This window comes from Chenopodium quinoa, unplaced genomic scaffold, assembly GCF_001683475.1.
Source record: "Chenopodium quinoa cultivar QQ74 unplaced genomic scaffold, ASM168347v1, whole genome shotgun sequence".
Taxonomy (NCBI): Eukaryota; Viridiplantae; Streptophyta; class Magnoliopsida; order Caryophyllales; family Amaranthaceae; genus Chenopodium; species Chenopodium quinoa.
The window spans coordinates 3,048,473-3,071,988 of NW_018744718.1; the positions used below are offsets into that span (position 1 = coordinate 3,048,473).

The window sequence follows — 23,516 nt, forward strand, 5'->3', positions numbered from 1 at the left end:
AACTTTCGCTTCAGATTAAGGTAAATTCCTTTGATTTTAGTTTATTTTTCTTCGAATTTGAACTCCTTCCCTTTTTTTTCGACTTTTTTCTTCGAAATTATCAATGGCGAGAGGAGTTAGGGGTAGAGCCCGTGCTCCAAGAAGAGCAAGGCCAATTCCCGATTTCAGGAATAGGATTGGGACCTGGAATGGACAAAGAGCAGAGTCTGACCCTGCTGAAGGGATCAGGGCGACTCCAGTTTCCTCGGCTCCTCCTCAGAGAACGGAGGGGTCGAGCGCTTCTGGGCGGGACGATGAAGTTCCCGCTGTCCTTTGGGATATCCTTCCCGGGTTTTCAGAGTGGGAGGATGCCGAAGTAGCTTCGGCCATGATAAAGAACCGCCCCTACTCATGGTGGGTGGAGAATGCCGAACAATATCGGTTTGCCGAACAAATTGAGTTGCATTACGGCATCCTTGAAGCTGATGGGTATTGGTGCCGAATGCCCGTGGCATCCGATAGAATCCATCGTCCACCCCCGGGGTATGTGGGGGTGTACACAAGACAACTTCAGTATGGGCTGAGGTTCCCTTTGGACGTATTCGTCCGAGACTTGCTGATCCATTACAATATCCGAAGGGTGATGACATACTTATGGGTCTGCAAGTTCTTCGGGTATGTGCCGAACCTGCACTGCTTCAAAAAGCTTCATCGGCTAGTGCCAAATATTCAAAGTGGGCACGGAAGTCATGTTTCTGGGTGGTACCAGATTGAGTCTCGGCCCCAGTACCTAACCATGTGGCCGAACGACTCTTCAGACAAGGACTGGAGAGGTCAATGGATTTGGGTTAGGGCACCCACGGACCCGGGCCACCCTTGCGTCTTCAGCGCTCCCCGGTACCTTGCTGAGCCTGATCCCGACATGGGAAGTTTAGGTCCCCCCGCAGATAACGGCCCAGATCCAAACCTTAATCAACAGAATATCTTTGGCAAGCTGCCGAACCGGGGGGGGGGGCAGCGGTCGAATGCAGCATATCCCGGAGACTTGGCTCCCCGATACGCGTTATGTTTTCCAAGAGAACATGCTAGCAGCTGTCGGCCTCAGCCGAAAGTTTAAGGATGGTAAGCTTCTTCGGCTGGGGCCGAGGCTTTTTAATTATCTCTTTTTCTCCTCTCATTTCGCTTTTTTATGCTGTGCCAACCTAACTGAACTGACCTTTCCCCTTTTCTTTTCAGAGCGGGACGAGACCAACGTCGGCATTAACTACGCTCGTCTTGGCGTCAACCGAGAACGAGTTGTAACTGACCGGGCCCCCTCTATCACTGAACCGCGGAATAGAGAAGTTCATCTAGACTCTTCCCACTTCCAAATTGAGGCTGTTGCTCTGTATCAAAGGCAGAAGCCTTGGTGGAAGAAGTCAGATCCCTGGTTTCAGCTGCTGGACGAAGAAGCTGAAACTGCCCGTACGGCCGAAGAAGTTGCACGGGTTATTGAAGCTTGTGAAGGAGGAGAAGGGTCCTACAGGGCTGCTGAAGAAGAAGCTGCAGCTAGGGCAGCTGAAGAAGACGAGGCTTTGCTGAAGACCTCGGTGAGCTTTCAGACTTAATTTTGTCTGTTTCTGTTTGTTGTTTTGTTTTTACTCACATTCTTCCTCCCCCCTGTCTTTTACAGTCTGAAGAGAGTAATAGACACAGAGAAGGGAAAGCCCCTATTCGTCCCGAAGACCAGAAGCAAGAAGAGTCCTCAGACTCAGACATGGACGAGCAGCCGCTTCAGAAAAGGCGCCGAAGAATGGCCATCATCGGCCCCCATGACTTTCAGCGGAGGCCGATGACCATCGGCGTCGAAATAAGGGAACCCGAGGAAGGCAATGGATCGCCGAGGGTTCCCCGGCCACCACCTCAATCACCTCCAAAGACCCCTCTGCCACCTCCCGAGATGGAGGTGGATCAGAAAACTCCCGAACCTAAGGGAGGGGTCCAAGAAGAAGTTCAAGAGAGTGCTGCTGAGCATAAGAATGAGGATGCCGTGATGCCCAGTGCTGAGGGTTTCACGGCAGACATTGCAAGAGAGGTTGAGGCTTTCGTCCTCACCCCTGAAGAAGAAGAGGTCATAATAATTGACTCTTCTGAGAAGGAGGATGCTGAGCCATCCAAAGTTAAAGAAGCTCCGTCGTCATCCTTTCCTTCCTTCTAGACTCTGCAATCTGGAGAAATGGGTTTCTCGGCCCCCCGAATTCCAATCCCAGATCACATCTGGGACCTCATATGGGGTCAGAACCGAGAAGGTGCTGCAGCCTACTTCGGCGATTTTGCTGGCACGTCCGAAGTGGATAGGGCAAGAACCTGGTCGCTGAAGGCCACTGCTGGGATGGGCGAATCCAGCAGATCAGTTCCTGACCCAGCCAGGTCTAACCAACTGCTGATGATGCAGGTGATTTTCCTTGCCTTTATCTCCTCTAAAATTCAGCTCTATTTTTTATTTTAACTTGTGCTCCTGTTTTCAGTTCGTGCACAATCAGAATCTCACTGTAGAGCTGATAGATACCCTACAAGATAGGGTAGGCGCTGCCGAGCACGACAAAAAGGTAGCCGAAGAGGAGTTAAAGCTTGCTAAGCTGAAGCAAGCAGCAGCTGAAGAGAAGCAGCAGAAGGGTGAAGAATACGAGAAAAAAGCTGCTGAAGCCTTCAAAACCTTCTACGATGCTATGGAGAAGGAAGTTTTTCCCCCACTGATGGAAGGGGAAAAATTCCTCCAAGAGCACATGGGAGTGGACATCTCCAAATTCAAGGCTACCATTGAGAGCCGAATCCAGGAAGGAGCTGCTGCACAAGATGAAGTGCAGCAACGGCTAGAAGCTCTTGAAGCCAGCAGAATGACTGCTGAAGAGATGCTCCAAGCCAGGGATGTCCAACTCTCAGAGGTTGCTGCTGCTGCTGAAGCTCAGAGAGCTAAGCTCCAAGAAGCTGAGGATCAGCTGATGGCCAAAAAGGAAGAAGTGGCCCAGGCCCAGACAGAGGCTTCCCAAGTTCAGCAGCGGCTGAATGAGCTAAAAGGTTCCTCCTTCAAGCTCGCCGATGAGCTGAAGAAATCCAAGGAAGACTTGGAGGAGACCCAGAAGAAGTTGGCTGATGCTGAGGCTCTACTCAAAGTCCGTGTCTATACCCAGGAAGAATATGAAATGGGTTTCAGAAACGGGTTCAGAGTGTGCCGAAGAGTCTGCCTTCATGCTGAGCCGAAGTTGGACTGGTCCAAATGTGCTGAATGGGTCCAGAATCCCGAAGACCCTCATATGAAGTATGCAACTCCAGTCGAAGCTGAAATCCTTAAGGCTGAGGAAGCCGAAGAAGAAGCTGAGAGAATGGAGTTGGAGGCTGAACAGAGGGAAAGGGAGGCTCGGCAGAGTGCAAAGCCTGCTTCTTCTGCTGCTGGGGCTGAGACCACCATGGGGCCCAACAATGCTGACCAGTCTGATCCTCGGGCTGAAGCATAGGAACTCGGGCAGTCGTCTTCAGAATCTTGCGGTTCATCATGCGCTCAACTTTAGACTTGCCGCTTTCTGAATTTTTGCCTTGTTTGTTTTTTTCTTCAGCTTGCCTTGTCGTACAAAACAGTTTTTTTTTTTTGCTTCTGTACGTATTTCGGCAGCTGTTATTTCCGCTTGTGGGCGGCTGCCGATATAGTTTCTCAACTTATTTGAACTTGTAGCTCAATTTCTGAGCATAAATTATTAATTTGATGTTCTTTTCTTCAGCTGCTTTGTTTTTTATTGCTTTACTGTTTCTTCAATTCTGCTGAACATAAACTTGCACTGGTAGTGCTTCTTGCCCCTCCCCAGAAATTGAAGTATGGCTTCAGCTGAATAAACAATTTCTTTATTTCTTAAAAATGGGTATTCGAAACACAGGGCCAACTGAAGGCAATGCTTCGGATAATGGCTTTCTGGGATAGGCAATATCCCAGAATTGTCCATGGACTCATGCCTTTGGAAAACAAATCTTACTGAAACCTGACTTCAGCTGAAAGACTAGAGTTCTTTAAAAAGACGAGTTTGCCAGCAATCAGAAACCCAGTTTCCCGAAGGCGAAGGTTTCAGACGAGGCTGAATAAACAATTTCCAACTGTTGCTGTTATCCTTGATTTTCTGTCTATCATTGAAAAATGGATATCCGAAACACAGGGCCAACTGAAGGCAATGTTTCGGATAATGGCTTTCTGGGATACAAGGCTCAGTTAAGGCAATATCCCAGAATTGTCCATGGACTCATGCCTTTGGAGAACAAATCTTACTGAAACTTGACTTCAGCTGAAAGACTAGAGTTCTTTAAAAAGACGAGTTTGCCAGCAATCAGAAACCCAGTTTCCCGAAGGCGAAGGTTTCAGACGAGGCTGAATAAACAATTTCCAACTGTTGCTGTTATCCTTGATTTTCTGTCTATCATTGAAAAATGGATATCCAAAACACAGGGCCAACTGAAGGCAATGTTTCGGATAATGGCTTTCTGGGATACAAGGCTCAGTTAAGGCAATATCCCAGAATTGTCCATGGACTCATGTCTTTGGAGAACAAGTCTTACTAAAGTTTGACTTCAGCTGAAAGACCAGTGTTCTTCAAAAAGACGAGTTTTGTCAGCAATCTGAAACCCAGTTACCCGAAGGCGAAGGTTTCAGACGAGGCTGAATAAAAATCCCTTAAAGAGTAGATAGAACCGAGAAAACTTTGAAAGGATAAAAAGTTGCAAACATTTATATAAATGGTGGCTCCAAGGCCTTTCATTAGTTCAAAATGTACTTACAAAGATTGTCCTGCCCCGAAGGGTTTACACATGATATTTTTTCAGTACATCAGCGTTCCAGTGATTTTTCAACTCAGTTCCATCCAACTGTCGAAGTCGGTATGTCCCTGGCTGAAGCTCATCACAGATTTCATAAGGCCCTTCCCATGCAGCTGAGAGTGTCCCATGGATTCGGCCTTTCTGAACTGCAGCAGCATTTCGAAGGACAAGGTCTCCAATTTTAAGAGGCCTTGCATGGACCCTTCGGTTATAAAATTTGCTGATTCTCTGCTTATAAGCGGCCATTCTGTCTCGGGCTGAGTCTCTTACTTCGTCGAGGAAATCGAGAGATTCCCTCATCAGACGCTCATTCTCAGCCGAGAAGTGGTGCACTCGTAGGCTCTCAGAGCCAATTTCCACTGGAAGAACGGCTTCGGCACCATACACTAGTTCAAAAGGTGAATAGCCCGTTGCCTCTTTTTTAGTTGTCCGAAGGGACCAAAGGGTTCCAGGGAGCTCCTCCAGCCACTTGGACTTTTGATCTTCCACCCTCTTCTTGAGGGCATTTAGGATCTGTTTATTTGCAGCTTCGGCTTGTCCGTTACTTTGCGGGTGGCATACCGCTGAATATGCCAGTTTGATGCCGAACTGATCTGTATACCGCTTCAATGGTAAGTTATCAAATTGCCTCCCATGATCGAAGACAAATACTCTCGGGATGCCAAAACGAGTAATGATATTCTGCCAGATAAATTTTCTGACAGTTTGCTCTGTAATGTTCGAAGCTGCTTCGGCCTCGATCCATTTACTGAAGTAGTCAACACCAACTATCAGCCATTTTTTCTGGTACACAGCCTCTGGAAATGGTCCTAGTATATCCAGTCCCCATTGGGCAAACGGGAGTGGATTAAGGATCGGCTGAAGATCCCTTGCTGGCTGGTGGATAACTGGAGCGTATTTTTGACATTTTTCGCATTTCCGAACCAGCTCCTTAGCATCTGCGATCATGGTGGGCCAGTAATATCCAGCCCTCAATGCCTTGTGGGCTAAGGTCCTTCCCCCAATGTGGTTCCCACAGATGCCGAGGTGAATCTCCCGTAGGATATAATCTGCATCTGTTGGTCCCACGCATTTCAGCAATGGGGCTGAGAAGGACTTTTTCAGAAGTTCCCCCCTGAAGACAATGAACCTTGAGCTGGTTCTCTTCATCTTGGAGGCCAAAGCTTTATCTTCGGGAGTTTCTCCCTGAAGCTTGAAAGCTAGGATGGGGTCCATCCAACTAGGCTCTGGATCAGCGCAGCACACTTCAGGTGCTTCGTCGACACTTCTCTCTCGACGCACTTCTACATATACAGATCTGTTCAGCTCGGTAAGAGTTGAACTGGCAAGTTTGGAGAGTGCATCGGCTTGAGTATTCTGACCCCTTGGGATCAGCTGAACCTCAAAAGTTTTCAGCTCTGCAATAACTGACTTGGTCTTGGAAAGATAAGCTATCATGGAGGGCTCTTTGGCCTCGTAGCTGCCGCTAATCTGATATGCAACTAGCTGAGAGTCTGTTTTCAGGCAGACATGATCGGCTTCCAGGGAGATGCACAATTCTAGGCCGGCGATTGCTGCCTCATATTCGGCTTCGTTGTTCGAGGCCTTAAAAGAAAATTTTAGTGCATACTCAAAGGATTTGCCTTCGGGAGAAGTTATCACTACTCCTGCCCCCGAACCGTTTTCGGTGGAAGATCCATCCGTAAACACGGTCCAGACTTTCTTTTCATTGTCTAGCGCTTCTTGGTATGAGCATTCGGCCAAGAAATCCGCTAGAGCTTGAGCCTTAATGGCAGCCCTCGGACGGTATCTGATGCTGAATTCGGTGAGCTCAAAAGCCCACTTGGCTAGCCTACCAGATTTTTCAACCTTGCCGAGAACTTTTTCCAACGGCTGATCAGTTAAGACCACTATCTGATGGCAATCAAAATAGGGCCTCGGCTTCCGAGCAGCTACTACTACCGCGAAAGCGACTTTCTCGAGTAGAGGGTAGCGAGTCTCGGCATCCGTCAGTGTATGACTGACAAAGTAGATCGGTTGCTGACTTTTACTTTCTTCCTTCAGCAGTATTGCACTGATGGTGGCTGGGCTAACGGCCACATACAGGTACAAAGTTTCTCCTTCTGCTGGGCTAGCCAGCGTTGGGAGTTGAGCCAGATGCTCCCGAAGCTGTTTAAAGGCGTCTTTTTGCTCTTCCTCCCAAACGAGCTCTTTTGTTTTCGGGAGTTTCAGGGCTTTGAAGAAAGGTAACCCCTTATCCGAAGCTCTGGAAATGAACCTCGAGAGGGCTTCCATTCTTCCGGTGAGCCGCTGAACATCCCGCTTTGTTTTCGGCTCAGGAAGGTCGAGCGCTGCTTTGACTTTGGAGGGATTGGCATCAATCCCCCTTTTGCTGACTATGAACCCAAGGAATTTCCCTGACTTCACGCCGAAGACACACTTCTTCGGATTCAGCTTCATTTGATGCTTTCTTAAGGTGGCGAAAGTTTCAGCCAGGTCCTTAACATGGTCCTCAAGTTTTTTGCTTTTGACGATCGAATCGTCGACATAGACTTCCATGTTTCGGCCCTTTTGATCGGCAAAAACTTGATCCACAAGCCTTTGATAGGTTGCCCCCGCATTTTTCAATCCGAAGGGCATCATTTTGTAATTGTACACCCCAGCGTTCGTGACGAATGCTGTCTTTGCTCGATCATCGGGGTGCATGAAGATCTGATGATACCCCGAGAATGCCTCCATGAAACTAAGCAAGGCATGGCCACTTGTCGAATCGACTAGCTGATCGATCCTCGGCAAGGGATAGAAATCCTTCGGACAAGCCTTATTTAGGTCCGTGAAGTCAACGCACATCCTCCGGGTACCATTGGCCTTCTGAACCATCACCACATTTTCCATCCATTCTAAATATTGGCAAGGTTCGATGAAGCCTGCCTCCAGCAATTTTTTGACCTTGGCTGCGATGTCTCGGTTCTTATTAGCGGAGTAATTCCGCTTCTTTTGCTTAATTGGTCGACACGTTGGGTCAACATTAAGCTTATGGGAGATGAGGTCTGGACTTATCCCGGGCATATCAGCTGCCGAGAAAGCAAACACATCTCTGTTGTCCCAAAGGAGCTGAATAAGTTCACAACGGGTGTTCGGATCAAGGTCCATCCCGATTGTTACACATTTCTCAACGTCTCCTTCGGCCAACTCAACTGTTTTAGTCTGTTGGTCCATGTCCATTGCTGATGGACTGGACTCTTCATAATCTGGCTTGTTGCCTATGTCAGCAGGTGTCCTAGTCTTTTTGTTCTTCGGCTGGCTCTCTGAGTCTTGCTGTTCAGCTGAAGAGCTAGCCTTTTCCCTTTCGGGCCCTTTACCTCTGGGTACAGATCCTTGGGCCGAAGCACTTAGGCCTTTCGGCTTTTTTATGCTTGGCTCTCTCTCTTTTTCTTTCTCCTCCTCATCCTTGTCGTCATCTGGGCGACTACTGGATGGCTTGAGGTAGTTGCACCTTCGGGCGTCCTTTTGGTTGCCCTGTATCCTTTCGGGGAAGCCGGCGTCTGAGACGTAATCATCAGCTGATGATAAGTTGAGACGACCCCTTGGATCTCATGAATTATGGGTCTCCCCAAAATCACGTTGTACACTGAAGGAACGTCAATGACCAAAAATTCAATCATGACGTTCCTGGCTGCCTCATCGCAGCCGATGGTGATAGGAAGTGTCACCTTCCCATCTGGATAAGTTGAAGCCCCGTTGAACCCGGATATCGGGTAGGGTACCGGCGTAAGGTGCTTGGGCTTCAGCTTGATTTGATTGTAGGCCTTTCGGAACAGAATGTTTGCTCCGCTGCCACCGTCAACAAGGACCTTACTGACGTCGTGGTTGGCCACCGTGGCGATGATCACCAACGGATCCTCGTGAGGGAACGTTATCCCCCGGCAGTCGGCGGCTGTGAACGTCATGTTCGGCACCGGCGATTGGGGAGATTGAATATCAGCGTTGTTCACCTGGTGAGTCAAAGCCCTAAGGTGTCGCTTGTGCTCCCTCCGAGAGTATATTCCTCCCGAGATAACATTGATCGGAGAGAATTTCCCCTCCGGCTTTTTACTGTTCTTCCGGGGGAAGTCGAGGTCTTGCCGAGAGTCCTTTGCTGACTTCTCGGACTCTTTTTTCTCGCGGTGATCCGCGATGTATTTTTTCAAGTATCCCTTCCGGACCATGTCCTCTATCTGGTCCTTCAGTTGGATACACTCCTCAGTGTTGTGTCCCGGAGACTCGTGGAACTCGCACCACTGATTTTTATTTTTTCGCTGATACCACTCTGGGAGTGGTCTCGGCTTTCGGTAACTCTGCTCCTCCTTCGTCACGCTGTAAATTTTGGCGCGTGGAAGAGAGAGCGGAGTGTAGGACTCGTATCTGCCTGTGTATGAGGCAGATTTTTCCTTCTTTGGGTCGCTGGCCGAAGATTGCTCCGAGGCCTTTGACTTTCCCTTTGCCTTATGGCCTTGGCCTTCAGACAAGGGTATTTGTCTTTGTTTCCCTCCCCCGAATTGAGGTTGGGTTTTCGCTTTGTTCCATTCTTCGGCTCGGATGAACTTATCCGAGGCATTCAGAGCTTCCTCCAAGGTCTGCGGGGTATGCATGACCATGAAGTCTAGGAACTTCCCGGGCTGAAGGCCATTCTGCATTGCAAAAACGGCTAGCCCCTGGTCCAGCTGAGAGACGCTGGATGACTCGTTACTGAAACGGGTCAGATAGTCTTGGAGGCTTTCGGTTTCCCCCTGTTGCAGACTCATGAGTTCTGCGGTAGTCTTCTCTCGGCGGTTTGCCGTGGAAAACTTGCTCCTAAATTTGGAGGACAGATCATCCCACCCTGTTATGGAGCCTTGCTTTACTCCCTTGGAGATCCACGCTTGCGCGACCCCCTTGAGAGTGGTTGGGAAATATTTGCACCAAGTCGCTTCGGATCTGGGGCAAAGATGCATATGAGTCTCATACGAGGCCACGTGGTCCTTCGGATCCGAGGTCCCGTCATATGTGATGTGCGACGGTATTTTAACCGTGGGCACGTGCTCTTCCAGTATCCATTGCTCGAATGGCGAACTGGCGGGTAGCATAACGGCCTTGCCCTTGTTCCTGGCCGAAGGGACCGCGCTCCGCCCTCTTAGAGAGGTAGGAGTGGTTTTCGTCCCTGGCTGGGAAGTCTGGGCCTCGTCCGCAGGGAACGAAAGGCGACTGTGCACGCTCGGTTCCTTGCCGCCGAGTCGGTCGAGGACGCTTCGGCGAACAGTCTCAGGTTGTTCTCGGTGAGTAGATTCTGGCCGAGAAGCTGAGCTGCTGCTCTTATGCGTTTCTGGTCGGGAGGATGAGGATCCTTTGAAAAATTGAGGGTTCTTTTTCCTCTCTTTTTCATTTTTCCAGGTATCCTCTTCCCACTCTTCCAGTTCCCGGAAGGAAGGAAGCTTCCCACCATCATGGTCTAGCTTCCTCCGTTGATGCCGGGTATGCGGAGGAGTTCGATCACGAGGTGGTGGCATATTTTGTGCCCTCATTGCCTCCATGAGCACTGCCAGCGCTCTTGCCACCTCCTCCGAGCTGGGCCCCGTCAAAGGGGTCCTCGGCCGAGTATGGGAATGAGGGCGCACAGTCGATGGTTGGCTTTGGGGCACTGAATGTGTCCTATGATCGGACTCACCCCTGCTAGACCGAGAGTGACTCGGCCTATGATGAGAGTTATGAATTACGGGAGAAAGGGAATCCTCCCTGTATGATCCTCCCCCCGAGCTGGCACCCTTGGGAGAGTTCCGGTCCGGCGAGGGTGATGGTGTAGGGGTTTTAGGCTTTTCGCCCGCTCCTTAACGGAGGCCTTTGCTCTTGCGGTTCTTAGCCATTGCTACTAAGATAATTGCAAGATGATCTTGGTTAGAAATTTGGATTAAAGATTTTTGAAAGTCGTTCCCCACAGACGGCGCCAAATTGTTTCGGGTGAAAACAATGGGACCTTGTCGAAGGTCCGATGAAGTGGAGAAGACTAGATTCGATCCAAGTAATGTTGGGCCGAAGGTTTCTAGCACAGTAAACACACGTAAACTAGCCTCGGGGGTGTTGCCGAGGAAGGCCCCTCCGATGCTAAAGTCAGTACAGTGCGTAGAAAGAGAACACTATGCAAGAGAATTAATTGCTTGAGGCTTTTATACCTCTGCATGCATGGAGAAGTTGGGCCTTAGCCCAATTGGCTTGCCTTGAGGACTGATCTTTGATTTTAGCACAATTGGAGAGATGAACCTTGACCTTGGGCTTTTAATTGGATCATTTAATGCCTAAGCCCAATTGGACTAAATTGGACCCAAACAGGGTTAATTCTCTAATTTATGCCATCTCTTTCTAAAGGCTGTCAACTTTAAGGATTGACGGATCGGATTTTTCTTATCCTATGGATTCGTATCTAATATGTCGAGTTTAGAACCCTTCATTTTGCACCAATAAATTAAAAATAGAAATTCAAATAATGTTTGACCATCTAACATGTTGATGGATTAAAAACAACCAACTTATATACCTCTTATTACATTCTTTCACTGCACTAATATATAATGCTTATAAATAACAATAATGGTTCCATTATTTTCAAAAGATTAAGCTAAATTAAATTCAAACTTATTATTTAAATCTCACTCTATTATTTCACCACTACAAAAAGAAAATGAAGCCAATATTCGCGATGTTTATATGTTTATTTATGAGCATGGTGCTATTAACAAATAGCCGATCAATTCCAAATTCAAAATTAGAGACGGATAAAGTAAACTACATTAATATGGATCCATGCAAAAGAGCCAATCCACCTGTGGAGTGCCAAGCTAATACAAAGCGCAGGTTGATTGATAGCCAGGCTAACCCTTATACTCGCGGTTGCTTAAAAGCTACTAGGTGCGCTAGGGGTGACTAATCGATCGAGCTAGCTACACTACTAGCCATTAAATGACCCTAACTAGCTTAGGTTTCATGTAACAAAATCACTGTTATTATGAAATGTTGTGTGTATTTTGAAATAATAGGATTTTAATTTAATGATTCAAAACATGCATGTGCGTACCTTGCATATTGTAATGTAGGGGACGTATGATGCGTTCATATTGTAATGTATGGTTGTTTTTTTGTGGTATAGCCACAGGGCAAAATTTAATTACACTTGTGTTTATTGAATGTTATAGACGAGTTGGTTGATTATTTCGATATGAATGATTCGATTGTGTAGCATGGTTAGTATTTTTTTTTCTTTAAATTAATCTTCAAACTTGTACGTGCAAGCCATTAGAATAATCTAGAGAATTCGTAACATTCAAAGTAATTTAAAGATGGTTTGTGAAAATTCTAATACACATTATAGCTACATGAGTGATTGAGGAAGTTCTAAAATCTTCTAGTCATTTCTTTAAACCTACTTGTCAACGATAAATATTAGTCATGGGCATTCTAACGAGAAATAAGAAAAGTCCTACTCGCACTATTATAGCCTTTGTCTTACATATTTGCTCCTAATATAGGGATACATTCGATGTTTCATATAGTTGATTATATATATATATATATATATATATATATATATATATATATATATATATATATATATATATATATATATATATATATATATATATATATATATATATATATATATATATATACTATTTGTCATCGCTTTTATCTTTTCCAATTAATACTTTCCAATCTCTACCACTTTTATGTGCTTTCTTTAAGAATTTACTCCCTTAACAAGAGGCAACCTAATTTCATTCAATAATATGAAGAATAAGTTTTGGAGGTGTTTATATTTAATTTTCACTTATACAAAACTTTTAGGGGCAATCTGTATTTGGAAACATCTTCTTATCTACTTAACTTATAATTATAAGTAGTAATTTCTTTCAATTTCATATTTTAATGATCCAATGGATACGATTTAAAATTAATCTAAAATTGATTGTAATTTTGTTGGATTATTTTTTAAATCATCAGTTGATTTGTGTATAATTTGTTCGTTATTTTTTTTTTCTTTCACTATTACAAAATTAAAAATGACTAAAAAATCATTTTAAATAGGCGTAAGAAACCATAAATTGTATATTTTTCTTGTCTGCTAATAAGAAATCACAAAGGAATCGAACTTGTAAGAAATATGGTTTCTTAGCTCTGTATTTTGGTATAGAAAATAAAAGGATTAGTTTTATTTGAACTATGATTTCTTACATAAATTATAAATTATAAGAGATAGTTGTTTTCCTAATATGTTTTCTTTAGAGATAGCTACGGGTCGGATCGGATCTGGATCGAGTTCGGATGGACCGGATCCAGATCATTTTTTGTATCTAAGATTCAAATCCGAATCGAATCCGTTGGGTTTGAAAAATGGAGATCCGAATCCAGATTCGATGGGTCCAACTGATCCGAGTCCAATATATTTTGCCTAATTTTTTGTAATAAATGTAATGTTTGGGTCAAAAAATGCATTTTAAACTTCCATAAAAGTTATTAAGTTCAACCTAAATTAAAGTTATACAACTAATAAAATAAACACAAAGTAATTTATACACTTATAGTTTGAAATAAAAATTATAAACAGCAAAAAAAAGTACGACGTTACAAATGAGCAAGTGAAAAAGCAACGATGATGCATCCGATATGAGCATCCAAAATCCATCTCTTAAAAGAGCTAATCCTTTATCGTTACTAACCTTAAACGGATTTGGGTCCAGGTCCAGGGGCCAAACCTGGATCCAGATCCGTTTTTTTTCAGTAGGACCCGAATCTGATGGGTCCAAAATTTGAAGATCCAGATCCGTGAAGATCCACAAATTTAGGTCGGGTAGAGATCCACTGTCATCCCTAGCTAGTTTTCTGAGACTGTTTATATATATATATATATATATATATATATATATATATATATATATATATATATATATATATATATATATATATATATATATATATGTAATTTTTCATTAGTATTTATTAATTGCAATATATAAACGTAATGAGATGTATGTGCAAATTTTTATGATGACAACTTTAAATATCTTAGGATCACTTGAAATCAGGTAGTTTTGCTCAGACCTACTTTAGTTATCCCTCACTCTCTAAATAGTCATGATTTTTACTAATATGCAATTATAAATATTGAATTTTTCGATCCTTCATTTTGCACCAATAAATTAAAAATAGCAAGTCCATAATTCTAAATTTTGTCCTTCCAAAACGTTGGTGGTTATTTGGTTAAAAATCAATCATTATTGTATACCTCTTATTACAATCGTTCGATGACCTAATGAAAAAACATATTTATAAATAGAGAACTTAATTGATAATGGTTCCATAAAATAGTCTTCAAAAATTAATTAAGTAGAGAAAATTCAAATTTGAATCTAACATTCCCACTCTCTAATTTCGTTACCAAAAGAGAAAATGAAGCCAATAATCGCGATGTACCTAGGTTTGATTATCAGCATGGTACTAATAACAAATAGCCAATCCCTTCCAAATACACAATTAGAGACTAATAATGCAAATCACATTAATATAGATCCATGTAAAAGCGCAAATCCACCTCCGGACTGCCAGGCAGACCCAAACGGCAAGCTAACCGATAGCCAGGCTAACCCGTATGAGCGTGGATGCTCGACAATTAATAAGTGCGAAAGAAGCGACTGATCGATCGAGCTAGCTACATTATATTACTCGCCATTGAAAAGCGCTACCTAGCAAAGCTTTCGTATAAATAAACCATTGAGATGATGAACGTAACGTACTGCTATTTGTGTTTTGAAATAATGAAATTTTGATAAATCAATCAAATTAAAACATGCATGTGTATGACGACCTTGCGTGTGTACGTCCTCTTAAGCATGAGATTTTAATTGAAATTAGAAAAAATTATATTGTATCAATTTAATTTGTGGTATTGTTACTCTACAAAACTAAATTACACTTGTATTCAGTTTTGATTTTTGAATGCTATATAACGATTTGGTCGATTATCCCCATTATGTATTATTTAATTGTGTTTTATTTCCAGTGTTTTTATTTAGTCACAATACTTTCATTTATTGCACTATTTAGTGACTTATAATTTTTTTTTCAAAAAACATAGTCATATGGAATTAATTCATCTGCCATTCAGCCCTATCATTGATTTGTTAGTAAATTTTTCTTTGGGATCGTACAGTTATTAAATTTTCAAATACACTAGGGCAGCCAACGCGCGCGTTGCGCGCGGAATGGCTAGCCTTTGCAACTGAATTTTACTTGTCTTGTGTTTGCACTTCACATGGAGGAATAAAAGACCGGCAAAGGAATATACTACCTCTGGTTCAATTTACTCGCAACAAAGGAATATCTTATATCTCACAAATAATACTCCTTTGTTGCGAGTAAATTGAACCGGAGGTAGTATTTTTATTGCTTAAGCATTGTTTGTTTGTAGTCGTGCTAAGTTGAATGTTACGTGTAAAATATCTCGTATGTTGAAAAAAAATCTTTATTTTTATTATTTGTATATGGTGATTCTTTTAATTGGGATACTATGTAGAGTCACAGTAGAATATAAATTTATTAGGTTTTTCAATGATAATACAAAAAAGGAACAAATGTTAGAATTGTTGTTTGTTTATTTTCGCAGTGTTCATATTAACATTACTTAATTGTGGTGGTACAATACAAAATAGAGAAATAATCATCAATGATGAAATCAAAACGACCAATTCCTAATCCACCACAGAGGCTAACAATATTAATCAATGAGTTCATTTCATCCATCACAGAGGCTAACAATATTAATTAATCAATGAGTTCATTTCTAATTTAAAAGTACAATCCTTCTAGATGAAACCGAAACAACTAATTCCTTCACACACTTATGCCCAACCGTACATGATATGTATATATATATATATATTATACTAAAGCAGCCTATATATCCACCTATCAAGTCCAGTCTAATCAATGAGTTCTTAGACTATAGAAGTCTTGTATAGTGTATAGTGACTAAATTCAAGTCTAGACTAAATTATGAAATTAATTTTATCGTACACTAATGAATTGCTCATATGCTAAAATAATGATCTTTAATAGAATCCCAGTGTGATCCTATCATTACAGATTATGAAGTTCATTAGTTCAAAATCCATAGTAGAATGTTCTTAACTTTATGATAATCCTGTTTAAATCTATGGACTTTGCTCCCTAAAAATCCGTCCACCCTCTTCCACCGCCTCCCCCTCTCCCCTCTCCCTTCTCGAGCGCCCCTTTCTCAGTGTTCCCGTTTCCAGACCATCGACCGCGAAAAGGTCCTTGTTATTTATTCCTTTTCCGCTATATATTAGTATTGTCAACTTTTTTTTGCCACAATTTGATTTGGAAATTTTGGGAAGGTGGTGAACAAAGATGTGGAATTTAGTACATGGAAATGGCAATGATAGTGTGGAGAGAGAAAGTTAAAACCTTTCAAGAGATGGATTCATGGAGAGGAGGAGAGAAAACTCAAATGTGTAAGGAAATGAAGACGGGTAAGAACAATTTGAATTTGGACTGTTGGAGTACAAAATTACAAATAGGGGTACAAAGGTATAACACATTTTGAAGGGTAAATAAGGGTACAAAGGTAAAATAACATTTTAAAGGATACAAAAGTCCGTGCATTATTCATAAGAACAACTTTCTACTTTTTATAAGGTAGGGATTTAAAAGAATCAAATGAAAATCATTTTCATGTCTGTAATGAATTGTTAAAACCATATCTCCAAAAAGGTTGTATATTTTAGCAATGTGTGCGAGGGATGTAGCATAGTGCAAGATTTATTCAACGCCCGTTGTTTTGATTTAGGAATCCTTTATTAGGTTCTATATGTATTTATTGAATTTAGATTTCATTATAGATGTAGTATGACTTTTTATTAATAAATTGATTTAGTATTAAAACAAAAAATTAGATTAGACCAGATCAAATCATATTAGTTAAAAAAAATAGATCAAATTAGATGATATGAATTGAACATAGTTGTAGCATGAAGCAACTTTAAATAAAGGATCATTTAGATAGAAAATGGAGCAAATAAAAAAAGATAAATACAAAAACGAATTCTATTTGAAACCAAAATAAGAGTTTATCTACAAATTCTTAAATGGACCTGGTTCACACTAATTTATCATGGATCACTAAAATTAGGGAAATTATGGTTGTTTTATTAGTAAAAAAAAAAGGGTCACTATAATAGAAAAAAGGTCTCTATGTTGAAATAAATTAAAAGTCATTTTGGTAATATATAGGCTATTAGAGGTTAATTTTTTAATGTAATATTTTATATATTGGTTAATATGAATAATAAAGGTCGCTATGTTAAATTTAGGGTCATAACGTTGTATTTTAAGTTCACAATAATATTAAATGGTATACTAGATTTAATAAAGGTTAATATGTTAAAAATAAGGTTACTATGTAAAAACTAAGGGTCACTATGTTTAAAATAATGTAAGTTGCGTGTGTATAAATCTCGGGTCCAAAATAACATTATTATGGACCAAGTCCACGCAAGTCTTTCTAGAGTTTATTAGGTTAAATTTGGTCTAGTGGAAATAAGAGCACCTTTCAACTATAAGGTTTGAGATTTAATCGCCACAAATAAATGATAATTTTTTTTTTTGGGGGGGGGGGGGGTTGAGATTCTCTTACTTTCCCCCATTCTCCCTAATTGTCTAGCCTTCTAACCCGAGAAAAAAAGCCCTATCAAGTCGAAACATCTCACAGGTCAATTAGGCGGTTTAACAGGCTAAGCCCTTTGAGAGTGGAGGAAAAGGGTAAATGAATTTCAATAAGTCTACTATGGACCCTGCTGCAGCTACAATAGATGGACCACTCATTTTACGCGGCCCACTCACTTCAAACCTCATTTTATGCAGCCCAAACACATGAATTTTTATTCTTTTGAAATTTCACTCCAACAACTTCTCACTCCTCTGCACATCCATTTTGAATATTTTCTCTTTCAATTGCTGAACAACTTCTCACTCCTCTTTAAATTCATGAATCACCATGGAAGAAAAACAAGAAAAAGATGAAGAAAGGTAAATTAAATTCATTACAATACTTAAACTCATTTAAATTTCGTATAATGTATATAAATTTATGCAAAATTCTTAAGTTTTTACAAATACAATTAAATTTTAGAGTAGTGATTTGAGTTAAGAGTAGTAATTTGTTTATTTTCATTGAAATTTTAAGAGACTCGATAAATTATTCTACATGTAGTGATGAAGATGAATTGTTGAATCTAACATGATCGATTTTAAGGCGTGCAGTTGTACATTGCAATTGTTCAGATATTTTTACTAAATGTTCAAAATTTGCGATGTTCGGATTTTTTTACTAAAATGTTTTTGCAATTATTCATATTTTTATACTAAATGTTCAAAAGTAAAGGCGTGGTACATTTCGATTGTTCATATATTTTTACTCAATGTTCAACTTTTGCGATGTTCGGATTTTTTTACTAAATGTTCAAAATTTGCAATCGTTCAAATTTTTTTACTAAATGTTCAAAAGTATAGGCGTGGTACATTGCGATTGTTGAAGTATTTTTACTAAATGTTCAAAATTTTCGATGTACAGTTCAAATTTTGCAATCATTTAGATTTTTTTACTAAAAATGTTCAAAAGTATAGGCATGGTATACTGCGATTGTTCAGATATTTTTACTAAATGTTCAAAAATTTCAATGTTTAGTTCGGATTTTTTGTACTAAATGTTCAAAATTTGCAATTGTTCAGAATTTTTTACTAAATGTTTTAAAGTATAGGTGTAGTACATTGCGATTGTCATATTTTTACTAAATGTTCAAAATTTTTGATGTTCAGTTCAGATTTTTTTTTTTACCTAATGTTCAAAATTTGCAATCGTTCACTTTTTTTTTACTAAATGTTCAAAAGTATAGACGTGGTACATTGCTATTGTTCAGATATTTATTACTAAATGTTCAAAATTTTCGATGTTCAGTTCGGATTTTTTTTTTACTAAATGTTCAAAATTTGCAATGTCCAATTTTTTTTACTAAATTAATCGATCAAATTAATGACAACAATAAAAAAAATATCAATTAATCGATCATAATGGATTACGATTGAAATCGGTCAGAGAAGAAGATGTAAAGATGTAGGAAGAAAAATGAGTTGAGTAGAATTGTATTTTATTTATAAAGAGGTGTCTTTTAGGAGGTGCCGAGATGGTCCATATATTTTAGATGGAAAAGTGTTCACACAAGAATTTGTAAATAAATTCCCACTTTAAATTAGCTCTAGCTGGGTTTGATATCACAACCTTTTTTATTTTATTTTTTTGGTGAAATGATGCTACACGGCCCACACCATTTTGATTGTGAGATGACAAAGTCGGAGTTTGGAACACGCCCAATATTCACTCTATGGGTCGGGTCGGGTCGGGTCGTTTTCTAATTGATACTGAACCCATTGATTTCACCTGTTTAACAAGCCGCCTTCCTCCTCCTTATACGGTGGTGGGCGGCGATTCTAATTCAGGAGTTGCCGAATTCGAATGAATTGGAAGTGAGAGAATTCTTGATCCGAATTTCCTGCTATGAATTTGACGAATCATCAATCGGAATTTACAAACCCTAATATTAGAAATGATGATGGTGATGACGATTCAGGTAAATAATTTATTATGCATTATTCATGTTTATAAGAATTATTTTTTCCTGTAATTTGATTAATCTCCATTGATTAAACTAATAGTTTATTGATAATTGCAATTTGTAGAGTAATTTAGACGAATATTCTGGAAATTTGACCTCAAAAATGAGTAAATTAGATAAATTTCTGGCAATGTGTTGAGTAATTTAGATGAATGTTCATAAAACTGAGTTCTGTATATTAGATGAATTCTGGTAATTTGTGAAGTAATTTTGATGAATTTTCTTGTGATTTGACCGCAAAACTCAGTTAAGATTAAATTTTTGGTAATTTGTGGAGTAATTTAGATGAAATTTGCTGTAATTTGATCACAAATCTGATTGAAACTATTATAGATGAAGTTAAAGTAAGATGTTGGGATCAAAGAGAAGCAGAACCAGGGGAACCTCGTTGTGTGATTTGTGGCAGGTATGGGGAGTACATTTGTGATGAGACAGATGATGATGTTTGCAGCTTGGAATGTAAGAAGAATCTTCTGGAAAGGATTGCCAAGGCAAAGTTTCCCTCCACTCTTCCTGTGCCGAATCCGATACGATTGCCTGTTACTGATGAGTGCATCTATGTTAAAGGTTCTGGTTCCGAAAATGGGTCGAGCTCCTGTGGTCTGTCTGATAAACAGACTGCAGTGCTGAGAGAAAGACTTGATGTTTCTGTTAAGTGTGGCTCTGTTCCTGCACCTGTTTTGTCATTTTCGTCGTGTAATCTTCCAGTGAAGTTACTTCAGAACATTGAATCGGTTGGGTATGAAGTCCCGACACCGGTGCAGATGCAGGCGATACCTGCTGCATTGGAGGGCAGTAGCCTTCTTGTTTCTGCTGAGACAGGTTCTGGGAAAACTGCTTCGTATTTGATTCCAATTATTGCTCGTTGTGTGAATTCTTCTTGTGATCGGTTGACTGAGAAGAAGCCGTTGGCAATGGTTCTTACTCCGACTAGGGAGCTGTGTGTGCAAGTTGAGGAAGAAGCAAAGCTGCTTGGAAAGGGTTTGCCTTTTAAGACTGCACTTGTGATTGGTGGTGATGCTATGGCCGGTCAGGTTTACCGCATTCAACAAGGTGTTGAACTGATTGTAGGAACGCCAGGAAGGCTGGTTGATCTGCTAACTAAGCATGATATGGAGCTGGATAGTATATCTATCTTTGTTGTTGATGAAGTAGACTGTATGCTTCAGAGAGGCTTCTGTGATCAGGTTATGGAGCTCTTTAGGGCTCTGTCATACCCCCAGGTTCTGATGTTTTCTGCTACAATGTCTGCTGAAGTTGAGAAGACGGCACACTCAATGGCAAAGGCCTTGGTGATTGTATTTGTTGGAAAGCCAAATAAGCCAAAAATTGCTGTAAAGCAGATAGCTATATGGGTGGAATCAAAACACAAAAAGCAAAAGCTGTTTGACATATTGATGAGCAAGCAGCATTTCAGGCCCCCAGTGGTTGTATTTGTGGCTTCAAGGCTGGGTGCAGATCTCTTAGCTGAGGCAATCAGCGTTACAACTAAGATCAAAGCTCTCTCCATCCATGGGGAGAAATCCATGGGTGAAAGGAGAAAGATAATAAGAGGTTTTTTAATGGGTGAGGTATCTGTGCTAGTAGCAACTGGATTATTGGGACGTGGGGTGGTTCTCGTGAGCGTGAGGCAGGTCATAGTGTTTGACTTGCCAAATTCAATCAAGGAGTATGTCCACTTGATAGGCAGAGCCTCTCGACATGGAGAGGAGGGGAACGCAATTGTGTTCATAAATGAGGAAAACAAGAAATTATTCCCAGAAATTGTTGATGTATTGAAATCAGCTGGAACTGTTGTCCCAAAGGAGCTTGCCAATTCAAAGTACACAGCGTGTCCTGTTTCCATTAACAAGAACCAAAAGAAAAGGAAACATGGTGGTTAAAATATGTATATCTTGTCTTACACTGTATGTTCCAAAGGTCCTATTTGGCAACTTGCAATGATCTTGGTGGCTGAGATAAAATAGTTGTCTGTCGCCTGGCCAGAGGTACATCAATGTGGTACTCTAATTTAGAGTTCCAGAAATGCAATTTTGCAGTGAAAATACTGCAAGTATGGCTTCTACCATTGAGCTCCAGTATTGATTGTCTAATTGACATACTCCATATTGTAGAAGTCATTTTCCCTTTGGGGTGCATGTCCTTAGGCTATTCTTTGTGAAATCTGAAATTCGAAGCTGATTGTGGCGCACCAGGGAGACAAAGTTGATGATTGCTGGTCAAGCATCTGCCTTTCACTCTTTCCTGGAGTGGGTCAAGATGGAGATGCAGCGCATAAATGCCACTGCTTTGCTAGACTTTAATTCTTATACAGAGTAATTTTTATACAGAGTCAGCCTCAAAACCGATGAATTTTTTTGTGTGAGTTGCAAGGCTGATGGGTCCCTAACAGCCATCGATGATAATTGAAGAAGATGTTAATGCTTCATAAATCATTTAGGTGTCCAAGGAATTGCTTATTTGAAGTTTGATGAAGAAACCATAAATGGAAGCAAATTTCATCGTCATCAACCTTGTGGTTTCTGGTATCTATCAGTAGGTTTGACTGTTGGCAAGAAAGTTGTAGTTGATTTCTTTCTGCTTGTTTTGAGAGCTTATGTTTTTTTGTCTAGTTGATTTGCTTGGTCATGGGCTCATGGCAATGTAGGTAATGTTAAGATTGTTTCACTAACATTCAATGCCTTGAGTTATCATTGACACAGCGACCTTGTACCATACTCGCCTGTTAGTTATGTTTGTAAAGAGAGCATGATTTTGCTGGTGCTTGCAACAGCTACCACTTACTACTTGTCTATTAATCTGTAATATTCGGAACTTGACCTGACTACTAAATCTGAGCTACACGGAGGTATGATATGCATTCATAGTTCGCATCTTCAGGAAGAGTTTATTGCTTAAACTTGCTAGTGCTCTTGTTTATTGCCAGTTTGGATGGAATTGGAGTAGTGGAAATACATGATAATTTGTTTTGTGATGAAATTGAGCTTTCTAGCCATATTTACTACTTTATTTTAGCTCATATGCTCTGTTACAATTATGATTTTCATATAACATGATAGATCTAATTTATCATCCCAAGTTCAGCCCATTTGATATTAATCGGGGCGCCCCATAGTCTCTGTGGGATTCCCAGAGCCTGCCAAACGGCCACAGATGCAGCAACAATGTCACGCCCACAAGGAGGATGATAACCGTCTTCTGCATTACATCCCTTTGTAGAATCACACTCACCAACTACTTTAGCTACCAAAATCTGCCTATTGCCCATTATCACGATCCGGTTCCCACATCGAGCCCCACCTTTGTACCACCCAGTTGATAGTGCAACCACCAGTGACCTGTCCGAGTGGTTGCTAGTGTTGTTGCACTTGGACTGGCTATTCTGAAAGCTTTTCAAGGCGAGGATTCCCTCTGTTCGAGGGGTTACTAAAGGGGAGCATTCAAAGGTGAAGTAAACATTGTTTTCGACACAGCACTTGTATGTGCATTGCCCTGGTGGAGAACTTTGAGCTCTAAAGTGCCCTGTTGATCTGCAATCTTGCCCTTCAACTTGTACACTAAAAATTACAAGTAACAATACAAATAAAAACCATCTGCTAATACAAGTATTATTATACATAGCAGTCAGTACTGATTTTTATTTTATGCTTTGATGTTTGATACAAAGGGATATACCATATACATATATATATACTCCACAAAGGAGTGGACTTGAAATAATTTACTACACTTGCACATTAATCCACTACTTTCTAATGTATTAAACTATGATTAATGGGTAATCTTTACTATTATTGCACATTCTAGTCAATTTTTGGGGAGCTGCGCTACTCCAGAGTCAGACCTTGATGAAATAAAATAGTGTTCATGGCCAAAACACCCTTTTTTCCATTTAAGAGTGTGATATAATTCATATCTCAATAATAAAAAATAAAAAAAATACAAATATGCCCACTAAACTCCAAGTCAAAT

At 40.8% G+C, this 23,516-nt stretch overlaps 2 protein-coding genes across 2 annotated transcripts; one reads left to right on the plus strand and one right to left on the minus strand.

Moving 5' to 3' along the window:
• Positions 1 to 18,973: 18,973 nt before the first annotated feature.
• Positions 18,974 to 22,327, plus strand: LOC110703409 (DEAD-box ATP-dependent RNA helicase 41-like). Its single transcript, XM_021881214.1, has 2 exons — positions 18,974 to 19,499; positions 19,878 to 22,327. The coding sequence occupies exons 1-2, from the start codon at positions 19,427 to 19,429 to the stop codon at positions 21,425 to 21,427; spliced, it is 1,623 nt and encodes a 540-aa protein (XP_021736906.1). The 5' UTR covers positions 18,974 to 19,426; the 3' UTR covers positions 21,428 to 22,327.
• Positions 22,328 to 22,411: 84 nt separating this feature from the next.
• LOC110703410 (putative ripening-related protein 1) lies at positions 22,412 to 23,184 on the minus strand. Its single transcript, XM_021881215.1, has one exon. It carries the CDS (start codon positions 23,161 to 23,163, stop codon positions 22,606 to 22,608), a length of 558 nt encoding a protein of 185 aa, XP_021736907.1. The 5' UTR covers positions 23,164 to 23,184; the 3' UTR covers positions 22,412 to 22,605.
• Positions 23,185 to 23,516: the final 332 nt, after the last annotated feature.

Bases quoted from the DNA above. Each gene is read 5' to 3' on its own strand.
- LOC110703409 (XM_021881214.1), top strand. From the start codon at position 19,427: ATGAATTTGACGAATCATCAATCGGAATTTACAAACCCTAATATTAGA. The intron at 19,500-19,877 runs GTAAATAATTTA...AAACTATTATAG, and splicing joins TGATGGTGATGACGATTCAG to ATGAAGTTAAAGTAAGATGT.
- LOC110703410 (XM_021881215.1), bottom strand. From the start codon at position 23,163: ATGTATAATAATACTTGTATTAGCAGATGGTTTTTATTTGTATTGTTA.